This window comes from Musca domestica, unplaced genomic scaffold, assembly GCF_030504385.1.
Source record: "Musca domestica strain aabys unplaced genomic scaffold, Musca_domestica.polishedcontigs.V.1.1 18, whole genome shotgun sequence".
NCBI classification, from domain to species: Eukaryota; Metazoa; Arthropoda; class Insecta; order Diptera; family Muscidae; genus Musca; species Musca domestica.
This window is the reverse complement of record NW_026712238.1, coordinates 4,205,610-4,223,471: the sequence shown is the minus strand read 5'-3', so window position 1 is coordinate 4,223,471 and position 17,862 is coordinate 4,205,610. Positions and strand designations below refer to the sequence as shown.

At 35.0% G+C, this 17,862-nt stretch overlaps 1 protein-coding gene across 1 annotated transcript in view; it reads right to left on the bottom strand.

The window, feature by feature from the left end:
* Nucleotides 1-931: 931 nt before the first annotated feature.
* Nucleotides 932-17,862, bottom strand: part of LOC101891493 (GTPase-activating Rap/Ran-GAP domain-like protein 3) — a 295,890-nt gene continuing 278,959 nt past the window's right edge. Inside the window, exons 13-16 of the mRNA XM_059120865.1 lie at nt 13,034-13,346; nt 12,331-12,814; nt 8,283-8,428; nt 932-8,220 (exon numbers count right to left, since the gene is read on the bottom strand). Of these exons, the coding sequence (XP_058976848.1) occupies nt 7,145-8,220; nt 8,283-8,428; nt 12,331-12,814; nt 13,034-13,346 (2,019 nt within the window). The 3' untranslated portion in view covers nt 932-7,144. The remainder of the gene's footprint in view (nt 8,221-8,282; nt 8,429-12,330; nt 12,815-13,033; nt 13,347-17,862) is intronic.

The window sequence follows — 17,862 nt, the reverse complement described above, 5'->3', positions numbered from 1 at the left end:
AGTTCGCAATGGATACTACAGCCTATGACAGAAAATTTTCCGTGCCGGTCCACGTCACGGAAGGTTATACGACCTCCATATAATATAATCATTTTTGCGACAATATTCATCGGAATTGTTTCAAATTTGGTATTTGAAGTTCGTACTGGATATTACAGTCTAAGACAGAAAATTGTCCGTGCCGGTCCACGTCATCGTATAGCCCCCATATAACGGTACCTTCCGATATTCGGTATTTTGATGATTTTAGCGACATTATTCACCGGAATTTTTTCAATTTTGGTATTTGAAGTTCGTAATGGATACTACAGCCTATGACAGAAAATTGTCTGTGCAGGTCATGGTACCTTGAATATTGTAATGGCTTATGACAAAAGTTGGTCAACGCCGTCGTATAGACCCTAATATAACGTCTAAATTCGGTATTTTTATGATTCTAACAGGATTTTAACCGGATTTTTTTTTGTTTTTTTGAAAATTGCCTAATTCGTTAAAAATGGTGGGGTTATTCAAATTTCGACCCTTGTCGAACTTACAGATCTTTTTACTTGTTTTTTTTTTTTACATTTCGTAAGTTTCTTCCAAATGACGAAGTTCGGCCAATCCGAGCTTTGTTGCTTCTAATGTAAAGCAACCTTAAGCACATCCCAAATGAATTATTTTAAATGATCCATATTATGAGATTTTAAGTAAAACACTTCATGCCTGCAAACTACATAAATATTATTGGAATACCTAAAAAGTTCGCGATATTCGGATTGTGAAACTCAGTTTCAGCGATTGTTATACATTTTGGTCAATTAGGTTGTTCCGACTATCAAAATTAAAATCTCCTCTATATCGCGATGCTTTCTGCTGCGTCCACTGATAATTTTTAGTTTTACTCCCAGTATGATGAATTAGAAAGGAACAACGACGTTATTTTGGCTTTTGAGTAGAGTAAATCATTTTTATTTAAATCTTAAATATGTAATGAGAATGTTACATAAAACTACTACAAAATTTGTTTTGTTTTGGTTTTTTTTCTTTGCTATTGTTTTCTTATTTTTTTCAGTTTAGTTTTTCAAATTCCATGTAATAATAATAATAATTTAAATATATTCCATTGTCCAAAAAATCTTAAGTTATAAAGTAGTAGTACGTACGTATGTAAACTTATTGAGTATCAGCAAATAGTTTAAGTTAGAAAGTAATGGAGAGGCATTTTCTTTATGTTTTCACTAAAATTTAATTTTTTTCAGTTTCTTTTTTGTTTTATTCAACTAATGAATATGCGCATATGAATACATACGAATACATAGTACGAGTACATATATGCTTAAGTTGATATAAATTATAGTTATATCTTTGCAATTAAGGTAAACAAGTAGATAAATATGTATAAAGGATTTATTTATTGAGTGACAAGTGACACAGACAGACATGTATGCATGTATGTTTGTTTGTATGTATGACTTACTTTTACATTTAATATTTATAACATTGGCTTCATATATTTTGTTTAGGTATAGTTTCTTTTCTTGACTTTTACTAATAGTTTATTAGAAATGTATATATATGTATGTATGTATTTATTTGTGTTGTAAATATATGCAATGCTGCGTTATTTTCTCTTTAAAGTTAGATACATTTATTTATTTATTTATTTTATAATACTATTTCATCCTTTGCGGTTAGAAATAATAAACCTTGTATTTGTTGGAGTTTCTTTTTTTCTTCTATTTTATAAAGCATTTTCCTGTGTGTGCTTGTTTATTTTATCTGTGTGTTTTTGTTTTTTTGTGTGTGTTTGTAAACATATGTGGTATATAGTTTTGCATTTAGTTTTGTTCTCTTGCAATAACAATTCATAAAATATTTATCTTTTCATTGCCAACAACAATAACACTATCATCTTCATCACAATATTGTACTTTTTGTTTTGCAAATATTCGGTAGTTAACACAGTTTCAATTTTTGTTTTTGTTTGGTTTTGTTTGCACTTTTCATTGCTGTTACGAGTTACCTTAGCATTTAGTGGTTTTCCAAAACTATGGGTTTTTCCTTAAGCAAATTAAAATCTTATTGTTTAAGGTTTTCGGGTTCAAATATTGGCGTCATTGTAAATATGTTCAACATATATGTTATTTTACTGACTTTTTTTTTGGTGTTTGGAAATATTAATTTTGGCCATATATCGTCTTTATTTGAAATATATTAAATAATATGGGTAAATCTCTACACATATTTATAAGAAAAAGGATAAAAGAAAGCAGATTGCTTCTGTAAACTTACCCAAAACAGATAACACATATATATCTACAGGAAAATTTCAGTAGACTAGAGCTAAAAATAGAAGATACGCTTTTCGTACTTTAAAAGTATACAACGCAAAGTAATCTAAATTCTAGAGGACATGTTCCCATATTTTTCAATGTTTATACTCTATATGGCTACAGAGGTTATATATTATTTGATACGGTCAAAATGTGCCTCATCGAAATAACGGTTACGGCCCTAGGTCTCATCGGATCAAATCCGTTTCAGGATGTCGATCTATGGATGTCCGTCTGTCTGCCTGGTACGCACGACAACTCTCGACAGAAGCAGCTTATTTGATCTAAACGTGCAATATTATTATTAAACTTAGATCGTATTCGGAGATGGGCTATATCGATCCACTCCTTTTGGTACCTCCCAAATTTATTTCAAGTACCTCCTCCACAAATAGTCCAAATTTGGAACAATCTCTTATAAATTATGAAATAAGAGTCCGATTGTCTTTCATACATCCAAATATGTTACCAATACAAGATCTGGTGCGAAAAAGGGATATATCCGTTCGGTCTTTCTGCTACCTCCCTACAATGGCCGAAATTTTGAATAACCATGAAACTCGTAAAACGCGAAATGAGAATAGAATTACTTTCAAACTCGGCACATTTCAATGCTTCTATCAACACAAGCCCAGCTGTGAAGATGGCTATGCTAATAAGTGGACCAAAATAAATTTTGTAAAAAATACCTCCAATTATTGGGGTCCCTTTGTATGTGCTCAAGGCTTTAATGAAGTATTTCATTAATACTTCATTTTTTGGGAAAGTTTCAAGGAAAGTACTCGGCATGTGGATAAAAGGAGATTCGGGTTCTTAGGCGAAAAGTTTTTAAGGCTAAGATTTTGGCTTGGAATGTAAACGTGTTAACATTTAAAAACGTAAACTACTAATTTTGACCTGTAATGTACAAATTTCGAGTGGAATTTTTTTAAAAATTGTTGTGACCAGATATTGCTTTATTCCGAGATTTATTGTGAAATTTTATATAGAAAATGTCTTTTTTTTTAAACATACTGTCTAAAATGAATTGTTACGTAACTCAATTCAAATATATTAGAAACATTTTTCGCTAAAACATTTTTCGCATTCTCGCTAAAACTTCAAAATTCCACAAGAGGGATATGTCTCAGGAAGATAGCTGAGAGTAATGAAGCTCCTTTATACTCTTATGCAACTCGTTCGAATGCGGGCAAGATTTACTCCCGACTAAAAATGAGCAAATCTGTGCTCTGACTTAAACATCCCAGTCGATATGTCGGTATCGGCTTAAGTTCAGTCGGGCCGAACTTTTAATACAATTATTGACATATGTTGTCTATAAGTGTCGAGACTAAGTATTTGAGAGGCATATGTTATATCTACAATCGAGCACTTGCTGTACAAAAATTTCGTTTATAAAAAATTTAATTCAACACATTAAAATACCAAATTATATGAGGGCTATACTTGGACATGCATTGCAAATGCTAAGTATGAGAAAATGTCATCGAAAAAAGTGTCTAAAACCATCCAAATACCGAATATCGGGCCAATAGGAAAATGTGGACCCATGTAAAACATTTTACCAATCGTTGGAAAATTTTGTTAAAATCCTCATATGAACCTATACCGACCATTTTCTTCCAGAAGTAATATCGGCCATTGGGAAGGGCACATTCTAAATTGTACACAATTCCATTGGAAAATTTAGCCAAAAATGATCAAAACATGGAATAATAGGATCGTGTATTTTAGTGGGTCCAAAAAGAATGACAAACTTATTAGGCCATCCACACTAAGGGTAAGACTATTTAACAGGATATTTATGGTCACAGATATTAAAAAAGGCTTTTCTAAAATATCAAAAATTGTTTGTTTTTAGGATCACACCACACTCACACCTTCAAACTTTTTTCACCTAATATATAGTAAGTGAAATGGATCAAATTTTTTGTGTGAAATATTCTACACTTTCCATTCAACAGCGAATAGTTAGTAATACTGAGAATCAGTGGTAACAAGTAAAAAATCAGTAAGTTCGGCCAGGCCGATCTTTGAATACCCTTCACCATTTTGAAGTAACTTGAATATTTTCCAAAAAATACTGCTTGGAGGAAAATCATTATATGAAGGCTATACGAAAACGTGGTCTTGCATAAGTAACCCATTACGAACTAAATTCATAAAAATATCGAATATCGGGATATACCGTTGTATGGGAGCTATACGATATCGTAGACCTATATATACAAATCTCTTACAGGATTTTCAGACATTTTCATTGAAAAATGTGGGTAATATACCGAATATAGGGAGGTACCGTCATATTGAGGATATTCCTTATCGTGGACCTCTATAGACAATTCTCTTCCAGGGTGTAAAGTGCTCAGAAGGTATACATTGTGTGGATTTTCAGATCATTCCATTGAGAAATGTGGCTAAAATCATCAAAATACCGAATATCAGGGGTACCGTTATATGGGGGCTGTACGATATCGTTGACCTATATAGAGAATTTTCTTCCATGGGGTAAAGTACTCAAAGGGAAATCCTTTTGTAGAATTTCAGACAAACATATGACTAATATCATCAATATACTGACTATTCGAGGATACCGCTATACGGGGGCTGTATGCTTTCGTGGACCGATATAGCCGATCTTCGAACTTGACCTGACTGCAGACAAAAGACTGATCAGTGATTCTAGCGTGATTACAACGAACGGACGCACAGGGCTAAATAGTCTTAGAATTGTTTATAATACCCTCCATTTATATATAATATAAGGCAATTGTCACAGAATTTGGCATTATCTTGTGGTCATCTTCGAACGGAGTAATGTAATAATGACAACAATGACTTTAAATAGCAATTTATTACATTGTTGGTAATTTCAAACTTGATATTTAGGATGATATTTTAAGTTATCCCATTATTAATCGTAGTATCATGAGAGGTTTTTCACTTCAATCAAAGGTGCTTAAGATCTACAGAAACATTAGAGCAAATTATAGTGTTGTAGAGTACCCCATTGTCGACCCCGCCCAGTAGTCTTTGCTTGTTTTTGAGCAACTTTAGTTCTAATATATTTTAAATCGAATACCATTACTACATTACACATTGTCATTCACAACCAGTAAAGAAAGTCCTAAAGTCTGGCGGGGCCGATTTTATGATACCCTACACCACTTTGGTAATTTTGTTGAGCTCCACATAACAATTAAAAGTTTTTATGGGAGAATTCAATCATACACCCTATGATTATAATTATAATTTAAAATTCAAAGGACTAAATATGCCGAAGCATTTGTATCTTTTAAATTCGGACTTGTATTCCCCATTTGGTGCAAAATTAATTTGAAATCAGATAAAGATATATTTGGGAGCTATATCCAAAACTGAACCGATCTCGATAAAATTTAGCAAAGATACTTCTGAGCTGTATTTGATATATTTCCTTGAATATCATTGTTACGGAGTGCATATTACCGATGTGGGTAACAAATACAATATCGGATGAACAATATATATGGAAGCTATAGCTATATCTGAACCGATCTTCACCAAATTTGGCATACTACCTTCTAGACTCAATTCGGTCGTATGTGCCAAATTCCATCCCATTTGGGCAAATATTAGACATTTTGTGCACAATAAAAGGTAAATCGGACGAACTTATATATGGGAGCTATATCCAAATCTGAACCGATCTCGATAAAATTTAGCGAAAGTATTTCTGAGCTGCATTAGATATATTTCCCCAAATATTCTTGTTACAGAGTGCATATTACGGCTGCGGAGGACAAAAACAACAAATCGGATAATCAATATATATGGGAGCTATAGCTAAATCTGAACCGATTTCGATCAAATTTCGCATACCTATTTTCAGGCTTAATTTGGTTGTATGTGCAAATTCCATACTATTCGGGCTGATATTGCACGTTTGATGCACAAAAAAAGTCGAATCGGACGAAGATATATATGGGAGCTATATCTAAATTTTTACCGATTATCTCCAATTTCAATAGGGTTCGTCCTTGGGCCAAACAAATGTTGTTTGGAAAATTTCATCTCAATCGGATAATAAATGCGACCTGCATTTTGTTCACAAGAATACATGGACAGACGGACTGACATGCATAAATCAACTCAGAAAGTGATTATATGCAGATCATCAAAAGGTACTATGGGTCTATCTCGTTTCCTTTTGCCTGTTACAAACAAATGCACAAAGACATAACACCCTGACCACCTTGTGGTGTAGAGTATAAAAATGGAGGGTTATGGCCAGGAGAACCATATTATTATCATTAAAATCAACACACTTCAAAATTTACTCTAAGTTGGAAATATGGAACAAAATTTCTCTTCAAATAAGCTTTAAAAACTTATCAAAGTTGTAATAAAAGAAGATATATATAAAAGGTTTTTTTTTTAGATTTATGGCCAAAATCAACTGCTTATTTTGCTTACTAATATTATTTGTGAAGTTAAATTTTGAAACCGTATATCAAATCAAGAGATAAGCTTAACTATTGCTGCCATATATTGCAAAGAATTTTTGTATTCTGCTTGTTCTCTTTGAAAACTCTCCCTCTCTCATCTTTAACCATACCCACACACACAGCCAACTAACGTTGCAACATTAACATTTCGAAGCGCCGTTCGTCTTCCTCATTAAATTTATTGTCATCATAGTCGTAGAGATCTATGGACTTGCGTTTCTCCATAAATTCCAAAGATTGCGGTATATGCGAGCGATTCAGGCTGCTGTCACACTCTCTGCCGCTGCCGCCAATAACATGTTCCGTGAAATTTTGGTCCTTCGATGGCATTTCATGCAATTGTCATTCTGGGATGTCCGTCGTCTGTAACGGCAATTGAATATCGAATGATTTCTGTCGCGATTTATGCGACAGGGCGTGATGGTGATCACGAATGTAGTTTTGTTGTTGGAAGTGGGATGTTTGGTGTTGCTGCTGTTGGAGTTTTCCTGATGCGGTGGCATTAAATGATTGCATGTGGAAATGAGAATGGGCTCCCGCCAGCTTGGCCAGAGGTATGCGATACACCCGTAAAGGTTTCAAACGATCCGGAGAACTGGAATAGTGATCGGGTGTTTGACTGCCACCATTCGATGAAGAGAAAAGGTTGCGATATTTGGAGTTTCGTTTGGTTGGAGACATAGGGGAGTGTTGAGCTGGCGCTTTGGGAAGGTTGTTATTGTTGTTGTGGTTACTTGTGCTATTACTGTTGTTGTTATTCGTATTTGTGCGTGGTGAGTTGGGTGGCACCCCGATTTGATGTTGCGGATCCACAATGGAGTTGTTGCGCAGCGGATTATATTTGTGATCACTGCCATAGGCATCCCCACAAGAATTACTCTTGGCTATGACGGGCTTGTCATCAATGTGGCTGGCTTTTTGCAACGAACGTGCCCTCTGTATGGGCTGACCCATGTTCGATGCCGACAACATATTGGGTATTTCCAGTAGATTATTCATTTCATGTTCGGGATTGAGAGGCATGGCATCTTTGACACTTGACATACTTAAAATTTCCGTTGAATCTCGTGTTGTCAATTCCTCGTTGGAGGAGCACTCACTGGGTGTGGTAACCAGCCGGCGTTCCGGTGTTTGTTCATGTATTTGCAGGCCTTTGATGTTCAAATCTTTTGACATAAATTCGGGTGCCGTTGTAACAAAGAAAATGTCGCGTTTGGACGTGAGCATCTGTAGTTCCGGCAAAATGGCGGTATGCACCAAATTGCCATTGACTAATAGACGTATCTCCATGGAGTCGGCCGTAAAGCCGAGTATATATGGGAATGCACATACCACCGACGTGGGTGATGTATTCCAATGGAAGTCAAATTCATTGCGGGTTTCATCGCGTTCATTTAATTTCTGGAAGTGGCAAGTATCTGAAATGGCAGTAGCAAAAATTAATTTCATTGGTTCTATATAACCTCTGGATAGAACTTACGATTATAGCATAACAGGAGCTCTGTTTCCATGCCATCACATAATTCAATGGCGGCTGTCAGTTGGGTTTGACTTCTTTTGGCCGGCTCAACTTCGTGCAGACGGGTGGCAACTCCACTTTGATCACAGACAATTTCATAATGGTATCTGAGAAAAGATAAAATATATTTAAAAAATAAATTAAAACGAATTTAAATTCGTACGAGATGAACTTATAATAACCTACACCAAATTTTGGAGGTTATATTATTGATTGTTATTCCATTTGTAACTCCTCGAAATAAACCTTTTAGACCCCACAAGACTAGTGAAATTGACTGATTACTGATTGATTGAGAATCAACGCCCAGAAGTTTTAATTTTGAAATTTACGGTCAGGGTCTCTTTTGGCCCGAAGGTGTCAGATAAGACTGGGTTTTTGGAAATTCGTGCTACAACGGTACGAAAAGTACTAAAAGGTACTAAATATGACAAACTTTGTATTAGACGAATCAGAAGTAGTATTACAGTTGGAATGAGGGTTACTGATGGAGTATATGATGGATGTACTAAAGGGTTTTTGGAAATTCGCACTATAAGTGTACTGTATAAAGTACTAAAATGTACTCTATTTGGTACCTTTTAGTATTACGTTAGAGCAAAAAATTTTAAATTTGGATTGGGAATCAATGTTGAGGAGTAGAGTCGATGTTAGGAAGGTAGTTTCGAAAGTGTGTACTCATGTGTACGAAAGGTACTAAAAGGTACTACATTTGGTACAATTCGAATTTGGAGTAACGGAAGGAGCTGGAATCCTGAAATCCGACATCTTCATTGCAGCCGGAGAGTAGGATTGGGATATGGAGGTATGTTTTGACAATTGGTATTTATGAGCTCGAAAAGTACTGAATGGTACTAAATTTGACACGATTTAGGTTTTCGGAGAACAGATAGAGTTAAAATCCTGAAACTTGGAAATGAGATAACGATTGCATTGTCGGATTGGGCTACTAAATTGGGTACTATTTGTATTTAGGCGAACCGATAGGATTGGAATCCTGAAATTTGGAATTAGGATTACTGTAGAGTTGTACGATTGGGGTATGTAGGAAGTTTTGGAATCTCGTACTTATGTGTACTAAATGGTACTAAATCTGGAAAATTTTTAATTTTTGAAAACCGCTCGAGTTTTGCTATTGCATTGTAAAATTGGAAGTTTTGGAAATTCGTACTTCCGTGTACTAAATGGTACTACATTTGAGACTATTTGTATTTGGGAGAACCGATAGGGTTGGATTCCTGAAAATTGGAATTGGGACTACTGTGGGAGTGTAGAATTGGGGTATGTGGGAAGCTTTGGAAACTCGTACTAATATGTACTAAATTTGGTCAAATTTAAAATTTTGGAGAACCGGTAGAGTTGGAATCCTGAAATTTGAAAATAAGATTACTATTGCATTGTAGGATTAGGGTCTGTAGGAAGTTTTGGAAATTGGTATTAATGCGTACCACGTGGTACTTAAATAGGTACAATTTGGATTTGGGTGAACCGATAGGGTTGGAATCCTGAAATTTGGGAATTGGGATTATTGTGGGAGTGAAGGATTAGAGTATGTAAAATGCTTTGGAAATTCGCACCAATGTGTACTAAAAGGTACTAAATTTGGTTAAATTTCCATTTTTGGAGAACCGGTAGAGTTGGAATCCTGAAATTTGGAAATAAGATTACTTTTGCGCTGTAGGACTAGGGCCCGTAGGAAGTTTTGGAAATTGGTACTAATGTGTACTACGTGGTACTTAATTTGGATCTGGCGAACCAATAGGGTTGAAATCCTGAAATTTGGGAATTGGGATTATTGTGGGAGTGTAGGATTGGGGTATGTACTAAATGATACTTAATTTGGTATAATTTGGATTCGAGCGAACCGATAGGGCTGTAATCGTAAACTTAGGAATTGTGATTACTGTTGGAGCATAGGATTGAATAAATAGTACCATATTTGGTACTGGGTGAACAAATAGTGTTTGCAAGTGAAATTTGGTATTAGGATGGATGTTTCTGTGTAGTCTTAACATATCGAGGTTGTTTTTCGCAAATATGTATTGTAATTGCACAAAAAGAACTTAATTATACTATATTTGGTGTTGGGTGAAAAATAGACATAAAATTCTGAAATTGTATGTATAGATTTCTGATTGTATCTGTGTTTGAGTTTTGGCGGTGGTTCGAAAATCCGTCCTAAATTTATGCGGAATGTACCAAATGGTACTAAATTTGGTATTGAGTGAAGGTATAGAGTTGAAATCCTGAAATATGATTTTGATGTCACTGTTGGTGGCTATGGTAATGATATGGAGGTGGTTTTGGAAATTTGTACTATAATTGTTCAAAATGTACTAAGTGGTACTAAATTTGGAATCTCGAAATTTGACCCTGAGGTCTCTATTAGTATCTGGGATTGATATATGGAGGTGGTTTTGGAAATGTGTACTATTATTGTCCAAAAATACTAAGCTGGATATTGGGTGAAGTATTAAGATATAGAATGGTTTAGTACTGAATGGTACTAAATTTGGTACTTAGTGAATGTATAGAGCTAGAATACCGAAATTTGATATTGTGTTCTCTGTTTGTATCTGCTGTTGAGATATAGTGGTGGCAAATATGTACTATAATTGTTCGAAAAGTACTAAATGTTCTCGGATGGGAAATGTAGATATATTGGGATACGTGTACAAAATGACACTAAATTTAGTATTGGGCGAAGGGATAGGCCTGAAATGCTTACATTTGATATTTAGGTCTCTGTTAGTATCTGGAATTGATATGGGTGGTGGTTTTGGAAATGTGTACTGTAATTGTACGAAAAGTACCAAATAGTACTACATTTTGCATTGGATGAAGAGATAGAGCTAGAATCCTTAAATTTAATATAAATTTTATTGCTGGTGTCCGTAGTTTAGAGGAGGTGCTGATTTTGGATATGCGTTTTATAATTGTTCAAAAGGTACAAAGTGGTATTCTGGTATCTGGTATTGCGTTAAGGAATAGGGCTTGAATCCTCAAATTGGATAATGGGGTGTCTGTGGGTATCTTGAATTGAGATATATAGCTGAATTTTGAAATGTGTACTTTAATTGTACGATAAGTACTAAATAGTACTAAATTTGGTATTGGGTGAAGGGATAAAGATAAAGTTCTGAATCACTGTTATTTTCTGTGGTTGAGAAAAGGAGTTTGGAAATATGTTTCATAGTTTCAGGAAAAGTAATAAATAGTACTAACTTTGGTATTGGGTGACGAGATAGATCTGAAATCCTGAAGTTTGTACTAAGTGGTTAGAATCTTAGATCACTGTTGGTGTCTGGGATGAACAGATGCAGATTGTTTTGGATACAGTTACTTATTGTCACTAAATTTGAGCTAAAATTCAGAAATTTGACAATGAGGGGATTTACATATGGAGAGATTATATTTGACATAGTTTTGGACAGAAAAATTTTATATGGGACCATTCTGCAATGGTTTTACTAATATCCTTCTCGGAAAACTTTAAAATAAAGGATTTTGAAGACTTTTCGGTGTAAAATGTTAACATTCTCCTATTATTCTTTCCGAAAAAGGAAAAACTTAAATAATATATAAAACGGTGAAAGTCTAAAAATTTAGTACAATTAGTACGAAAAATTGAAAAGTATAGCTTCCAGATGGAAATAATAGGATGATTGGATGTTTTAGTCAAAATATTAAACCATGCAGAGAACTCTACATTAGGTCCAATTTTGGTATAAACCTCTTACGAATATACTCCCTGATGTTCCGTATTTTAATAACTTCAGAATTTGCATGGGAAAATCATCAAATATTGCATTATTAGTATGGTCCATAATATCAATTCATGTTTTTGGTATTTTCTTTTGAAAAATGTTCCTATATCTCTTCATAAAGAATCTCCAACCAATTTCCCGAGGTGTTGCAAACGAAGTGACAAATTTAATATTTCATACATTTTATGGTGGAACTCATGCAAATTTTAAAATTCATAGCAAAAAATATTCCAATCACTTACTTGTATCCCACACAAATTAAACCACCCGTCTTCGTGTTGGTTGGCCCCTCCAGCGGCGTCACTATTGTGGGTGTATCATTCAATGAGATCTCCTTTTGGAAAATAAAACCCTCCGCCGTCTCTGTGTCATTTTCCGGGCACCAGGAGGCCCATGCCGCTGTATGTTTCCACTGGAACAGCTGTAACTTACGTCCGACGGCAACGACTAAACGCAAATGACCACCATTGACACGCGATGAGGAAAACAAATGACAACCACGTGTCCGGTCGATACGTCGCTCCTTCACCTCCGAACGCGAGCGACACTTTAACGTTTCCTCGGAAGATTTCAAATGGAATTCTCTTAAACGGAATACATGTATACGATGACCATCACGATTTGTTGCTGAACCGCCACGCACCAATACCAGGCCATGTTCCTCCAGGACATTTAATTGGCGCACATGTAATGTCTTGTCGAAGACCAACTGCAGTGATTGATCCTCTGCCAGGTGATAAGGTGGAATAAGATACAAGAAAACAAATCGAAGCAAATTAAATTAAATGAATTACTTTTATCCGCAAGTAGTTTTCCTCTTCTGTCTGTGTGATTGTGTGTGTGTCTCATTAATTTGTTTGTTGTTGTTGTTTTTGTTTTTTTTTGCAATCGTCATTACCCTTTGCGGTCGACTGCCGACACTCACACTAGTCTGTATTTACTTACCTTTCATCAAAAATGTTCCATCATCCGTTGCTATAAATAACGAGTCATCAGCATTACCGAACGAATCGCCTGCCAATGTACCCCGGTGTGGAAATGTCGGATAGAAACAATGCGGCTCCCAAGGTGGCTTCTTGAATATCGTACAAGGACTTGCCGAGGCAATGCTTGTGGGGGCATCACCACGTACAATGGCCTCCAATTTAAGTGCTTGGCCTATGCGAACGAATTCAATTTGTCTAGCGTCCTCCTTGAGTTTCGATGTTCTTGGCACGTCATACAGCACTTCAGAGAAAGCTCGTCTGTTTAGCATATTCTGTGAAATAGACAGCAGAAAAACGGAGACATATACAAAGTTATACATGTGAGATTTACACTGCGGGGTAATTTAGATAGGTACATAAATAGAAACAAGTAAAAAGGGTTTCAAGTTTGGTCGAGCAGAAAATTTTATGCCCACAATTTAGACGGAGTTACAAAATTTAACATGAGAGCTATACGAAGACTTGGACCTGCATAAGTAATCTTTTCGATTTCGAACTTCTAAACAAAATCTGAAACATTTCCGGTGGAAAATGACGCTAATATCGAATAAATACCGTTATATGGGGACTAAAGGAAAACATGGACCGACATGGCCCATTTACGATCTTAACCTGCCTACTGACAAAATTCATACTTGCTATATTTCGATCGAATTGCGATAGAAGGCTACAATTTTGCTTGTAAATGGACCATGTCGTACACGTTTCCCACATACCTCCCTTTATTCGGCATTTCGATGATAATAGTGACAATATTTACCGAAATTGTTTCAAATTTCGTATTTGAAGTTCGGAATCGGTACTACAGCCTATGGCAGTACTATGCAGGTCCACGTGTTCGTATAGCGCCCATATAATGGTTTTTTTAAGCGGTATTTTGCAACGGATTTCTTTAATATTTTCAAGTTTCTTCCAAATGGTGGTAGGTATTAAGAGTTCAGTTTGACATCATTTTTTAATCAAAACTTCATATATCGTACTAAATTTTCAGATTTTCAGGCTGTCATATATTATTAAAGTTTTTCCTTTTTCGGAAAGAATGATAGGAAAATATAAACCTTTTACACCAAAAGTCTTCAAAATCTTCCATTTTAAAGTTCAACCACATCCAATTTTTCTGTCCAAACTATTTCAACCCCTCTATATGTAAATCTTATAAAACAACAGTGACCCCAATATCAATTTTTCGGCACTATCACTTCACTCAATACCCACTTTAGTACCACTTAGTACTTTTCGAACAATTATAGTACACATTTCCAAAATCTTCTCCATATTTTAACCACAGATGCCAACAGTGACATCTATTTCAAATTAATAATAAATTTAAATACTATTTAGTACTTTTCGTACAATTTTAGTACACATTTCCAAAACCACATCCACGTCTCAATTCCAGACCTAAATATCAAATTTGAGGATTACAGCTCTCTCCCTTTATCCAATAATTAACTACAATTTAGTACTTTTCGTAAAAGTATAGGACACATTTCCAAACCATCGTCAAATCTCAAACCCAGATACCACCAGTAATCTAAACATCAAATTTCAGAATTGTATCTATCCATTCACCCAATACCAAATATGGTAAAATTTACTACTTTTCGTACAATTATAGTACACATTTACAAAACCACCTCCATATGCCCAGGTTACACATGCACAGCGACCCAAATATCACAAATTCGATTTCAGTTATATAAAATTATAACTTTTATGTACAATTTAGTACTTTTCGTACAATAATAGTACCCGTACACGATACCCAAAAAATATAACTTTTTTGTACAATTTAGTACTTTTCGTATAATAATAGTACCTATATACGATACCCACCTCCATATCTCAATTACAAACACCAACAGAGACCTAACTATAAAATTTGACGATCCAGCCCTGTCCTTTCTCCCATTACCAACTATAGTACCATATATCACTCTTCGTACAATTATTGTACACATTTCAAAAACCACCTCCTTATCTCAATTCCAAATATCAACAGAGACTTCATTATCAAAATGTCGGGATTCCAGCTCAATTCCTTCACCCAATACCCAATTTAGTACCACTTAGTACTTTTCGAACAATCGTAGTACACATTTCCAAAACCATCACTCTTTCTTAACCAAATACACCAACAGTGACATCTAATTCAAATTTCAGGCTCTATTTCTTCTCTCAATACTAAATTAAGTACTTGAGTACTTTTCGTACAAAAATATGGGACGCATTTCTACACCACCGCTAAATCTCAAAGACAGTTATCATAAGTAAACTAAATGACAAATTTCAGAATTTTATCTCTTTCAATTTAATCAGGACCACATTTTGTACCATTTGGTACTTTTCATACAATTACAGTATGCTTTTCCGAGACCACCTCCATATGACAAGTCTACACATGAACAGCGACCATATTACCATATTTCAAGCACTATCTGTGCACCCAAATTCGTACAAAAAAAGTACTATTTAGTACTTTTCGTGTCCTTGTCGCACACATTTATAAAACCAACTCTTTATCACAAATCTACCATCAACAGGGACGCCAATAGAAAATTTCAAAATTCCAACTTCATCCGTTCAACCCAAAACAAAGCTGTTGCAAAGTTAGTACCACATAGTACAGTTTGCACACATAGTACACATTTCCAAACCATATATCAAACTTAGTTTCCAACCTTAATTCTCATACTAAATTTCAAATTTTAGCTCTATCCGTTTAATGAATACCAAATGGTACCAAACTGGAAGTTTAGTAACATTTCAGATCATTTCTTAAATTTAAAGTTCGAATTTCCAATAACCCTTTGGTACATCTATCCTTCACTCCATCAGTAACTCTCATTCCTACTTTCAGAATTCCAGCTCCATCGGTTCATCACAATTCTAATTTTTACCAAATTTAGTACCAATTGGTACGCATAAGTATGAATTTCCAAAGTTTCCTACGTACACCAATCTTACGATCCCAAAGTAACAATAATTCCAAATTTTAGGATTCCACCAGTTACGTTCCCCCAAACACAAATTGTACTTTATTTATAAGTAGATTTTTCCAAAACTACCAACATCCTACACGCCGGCTCTATTGGTTCACCCAAATCCAAAGTGTACCAAGTTTAGTACCATTTAGTACACCTAAGTACAAATTGTCATAACCTAACCTACATCATACAGTCCAATAGAAATCATATTTTCAAATTTCAAGATTCCAACTCTATCGGTTCACCTTCAATTTAAATTGTACCAAATTTAGTACCATTTAGTACTTTTCGAGCACAAGAGTAATAACTTCGAAAACTTTCTCCATATCCCAATCCTACACTCCGCCAGTAATATTTATTTCAAGTTTCAGGATTCCAGCTCCACCCGTTCTTCTAATTTCAAATTGTAGTAAATTTAGTACCATGTACCGTTTTGTATACATGAGTACACACTTCCAAAGTTACCTCCTTACATCGACTTTACTCCTCATCCTTGATCTCACATGATGCGAAATGTTACCAAATGTAGTACGTTTTAGTACTTTTCGTAATTTTCAATTACTCAGGCTTATCTGACCCCTTTGGACCAAGAGTGACCCTCACCGAAAATTGCATGCGGAAGGTCTTCTATATATAAAAGACCAGTAAAAGGTTCTCTGTCCAAGGAATACCTGTAAATGGTAAGTGGGAAAGCTCGTCTAGCTGTGGAAGCATATAAAACATATTTTATCTCTAAAAGTCCCTATTTAATTGTTCCGCTGTGTACCATATCTCCACGTAAATTAACAATTAGAAAGTAAGCGTGTACATAACTATGTCAATGTTAGTTGCTTCAAACTGGCAATGCGCATACATACACACATATGTTTGTATACGATTGAAAGTATGGTCTTCTACCTTTTGAAAAATTCATACATGTGCAGACTAGTACAACATTCTTTGCACATCTTCTAGATTGGTTTTTCAAAAGATTTGTCAGCAGAAGAAGAAGCTTAAGACTGTAACTGCACGAGTTTTCATTTCTTCAAAGCGAATTGCTCGCTCATTCATTCATATGTGTGCCAATAATAAATCTACAACTCTTAGCATGGTGCGTATGTGCTTTGACTTTTTCAGCTTGACATTGGAACGAACGAACACATGTTGAGATTCGGGGAAATATGATTTATAAGCTATTTGAAGTCGTCTGTATCGTAGAACTGGTTGGAAACTTTAATTTAACTTTGTGGTGTTTTAAAGCTTGATTTGTTGGTTAAGTGGACAATTTGGAAGATGTCTCTTAAAATGGGGAGGAAATCTAATTGATATGTAGTTTTGTATCAAGTTAAAATTTTTGGATGAAATACGCTAGTAAGGACCTTATATTCAGTGGACTTATGAAACCGCATTGTTAAAGAAGTCCTTGCTTCGCAAAGGAATTCGATTATTCAGGGAATTTTGAAACTTTAGGTATACAATTTCGTAGGGAGGCCCCTAATCAACTAAGGATATTTAGAAGCTGCTTTTGGCATAAAATAAAGAAAAAAATAAAAAATTGGCTTTTACACCAAAAAGTCTTCAAAATCTTTCTTCGCTTGAGAGGATATTAGTAAAACCGTGGAATTTTTCTGTTCAAAAACTACCGTAGCCTCAATATCAAATTTAAGAATTCCAGCTCTTTTTCCTAATTCAATACCGAATTTTGTAACATTTGGTACGCATATCCAAAATTAGTACCACTTGGTACTATTCAAACAATTATAGTACACATTTCCAAAACCAACTCCATATCAGGATTTCTGCTCTATACTATACCCAATAC